Raw genomic sequence first — 3213 nt, forward strand, 5'->3', positions numbered from 1 at the left:
GGGGGGAATCAAACATGTTCTCAGGTTCATTTGTTTTACTCAATTTTTTTTTTTTTAATTTGGTTTTATTCCTAAACCAGTTTTTTGTTAACAAGGTCCTAATTTTGATCCCCTAACTAGACAGAATCCTAATATAAAATAAGTATTCTGCATTTGTATTATCAAGAGAAAAATATTAAAGAAAAAGGTGGGTGATTAAAAATAACTTATTGGCATTATTAATATTTGGTCGTAATTAATTTCTAATTATTAAAATAACTTGACAGATGAATAAATAGAGGTAATAAAAGATTAACAGTTGCCAGCTCATACACCCTGCAAAGTACATATAAGGTTATGGGTAGAAATTACTACAGCATTAAGCATCAGGCAAATTATTTCTTCAATAGCTTCTCCTTCATCCTCTCAACTGCGCTTTTGAGAGTCTCTTCGTCTTTGCAGAAGGTAAATCTCACTAGATTCTTTCCTTCGTCTGGGTTTAAATAGAACACACTGGTCGGAATCGCTACAACACCTACTTCCTTGATTAAATACTCACAGAAAGCAACATCGTTTTCCAGTCCAAATGGGGTGTGATCCACCACCACAAAGTAGGTTCCGCTTGATGGGAAGACCGTGAACCCTACCGACTTCAACCCCTCGACCAGGATATTCTTTTTCACCATGTAATCCCTCCGAAGCTCCTCATAATAAGAATCTGGGGCTCTGAGGGCCGTTGCAGCTGCAAATTGCATCGGGGTGGATGTTGCAAAGGTGAGGAAAGAATGTGCCTGTCTGACTCCCCATGTCAAATGTGGAGGTGCTATTGCCCAACCAATTTTCCAGCCAGTTAGTGAGAACGTCTTCCCGAGAGAATTCAGGGTCACAGTCCGTTCATACATTCCAGGAACTGAAGCAATAGAGATGTGATCCATTTCAAAAGCCAACTTGTCATAAACTTCATCAGAAAAGACCAGTATATCATTCTCAATACAAAGAGATGCAATGGCATTTAGTTCTTCTCGAGTGAACATCTTTCCTGTGGGATTATGCGGAGTGTTCATCAGGATAGCACGTGTATTCTTTGATACTAATGACTTCAGCTCATCAATGGGGATCGAGAAATCTGGAGGCCGAAGGGTGACGCATTTTATTTTAGCACCAGCCATGGACAGTGTAGCTTCGTAGGAATCATAGAATGGAGCAAAGAGGACAACCTCATCACCGGGATTTATCAAGCCTAACATTGTTGCGGCTATTGCTTCAGTGCATCCCGAAGTGACGGTGACTTCCTTTTCAGGATCAACCACAAGTCCTGTGTCTTTCTTGAAGCGTTCAGCCACCGCCGAGTTCAGGTCAGGAACTCCATATCCACGGGCATACTGATTTTTACCGTCTCTAATGGCCTGAATAGCTGCTTCTTTGACAAAATCTGGGCCATCAAAATTTGGAAAGCCCTGTCCAAGGTTTATGGCTCCATGTTTGATGGCAAGCGAGCTCATTTGGGTGAAGATTGTAGTTTTGAACTTCTCTAAGCGCTTGGCAACCTGATAAGAATCTTATAATGTCATAGGCAGAATAGCAATTTGTTGTTCATCTCCATGAACTACTGCTGAGATTTGGACATAAAGAAAAACATCTTTAGCATGTTTTTAGGGAGGATTGAATACCACTAAAAAATACTAAGAAAGAAGCTAAAAGCTTGTTCATCACAGTGCAGTCCCATTCAATACAACTCAAGCACTTTGCATGTCTCACTTTTCATACTCCCCTTAGTAACCTAATTTAGCCTCCATAGAAATAATGTCTCAAATTAAACAGCATCTCAAATCAATTTGAAAATAAATGAAAACTAAACTTATATAATTATTTCTTTGTTACAGTGCATTTGGATCTGTTTATTGCCTAAGTACATTTTATTATCTTAACACTCAACCTTAAAGATTTAGACGCTAGAAGCTACTGCAACTTATAAATTTAGTATTACGTCTTTTCGTTATTGCACAAGTGTTAGGATGCCACATCGTTTAGACCCAAAAACAATAACCAGCATGTAAGGGTTTGTGATGCTCATCATAAAAAGGTAAACCTACTGGAATCTCAAGCCTCAATGCATGGAAACTGCTTTCTTATATTGATTGTTGCAATGCAACCTTGATCGATATTTTACCACATAAATTCTTTCGCAGCAGATTCAGCTAGTCGGGAAGGAATCTAAAAATACTTGCCGAAAAAAGGGTGGGACCAGCGCTGGCTTTTAACAGAATAAGGAAAATAACACTCATAGGTCTGTAAATGAAATTAACAAGATATAGGCAGTGTTGAAAATAATGTGGCTATGTATGACAGACAAAGTTATGAAAGTTACAAGGTAATTGGCTCTTACTAAAGTAATCAAAAACAAAAAAGTTTTGCTCTATCTCAACATAATGACATACAACAGGTAGTTAAGGTTATTCCCAATAAACTTGAGATCAGTAACACGTCATCACTCCATTCTATCTATCATTTCATCTACTGAATGAAATAAAACATTGTTGAACCACGTTGGGCCATGCTAATTAAATAGTGTTTATAGCCTCTTCAAGAAAAACAATATTTATACTAAGTATGATGGGCACAAATGATCGAAAAGTCTTCGGATCTCCTCCATTTTAGTAGACACCCAAACCAAAGAAGTATAGCATATTGCATGCATCGGTGGCACCTGGAGCTATTTCCAATGTAAAATGGGGAAAAAGGGTATCCCATTAAGTTATTCTCCAGTATTATGCAAAAAGATCAAACTATATGGTTTTCCGTGCGTAACTTATATTTCCTTTAATGTTGGACGCCACAAGAAAGATGCAAACACAGTAAAAATATCATGCACGAGGATACGAGTTCCTTGGTTTAAAATTGGAAAATTTACAGAATCCAAAACATTGATGAACAACCTGTGTTTATATACGAACAATTCATGATTAGTGGAGAAGGTTTTATCTTGAGATCCATCACTCTATAGGTGTCTAAAAACTCGGAACATGAAAACGTCTTCAAGAAATGCAAAATCACCATACTACCATAGTTTTAATACCAAATTTAGGACCAGCTACATAATCTTTTTCCGTCATTTCGTTCAAATCTAAGCTAATTTCTTCCAAATGGTCAACGAAACTCGAATATTATCATCCGCCTCTCAGGCTATGTTGACTTCAGCTAAAATTTTCTTCATAAATTTGAATTCTCCCATTA

The 3213-nt window shown here is 37.5% G+C and overlaps 1 protein-coding gene across 1 annotated transcript; it reads right to left on the reverse strand.

Moving 5' to 3' along the window:
- Positions 1–267: 267 nt before the first annotated feature.
- Positions 268–1575, reverse strand: LOC111397468 (probable N-succinyldiaminopimelate aminotransferase DapC). The gene has a single exon (XM_023024411.1). The coding sequence runs from the start codon at positions 1479–1481 to the stop codon at positions 375–377; it is 1107 nt and encodes a 368-aa protein (XP_022880179.1). The 5' UTR covers positions 1482–1575; the 3' UTR covers positions 268–374.
- Positions 1576–3213: the final 1638 nt, after the last annotated feature.

Source organism: Olea europaea, chromosome 7 (genome assembly GCF_002742605.1).
Source record: "Olea europaea var. sylvestris chromosome 7, O_europaea_v1, whole genome shotgun sequence".
Taxonomy (NCBI): Eukaryota; Viridiplantae; Streptophyta; class Magnoliopsida; order Lamiales; family Oleaceae; genus Olea; species Olea europaea.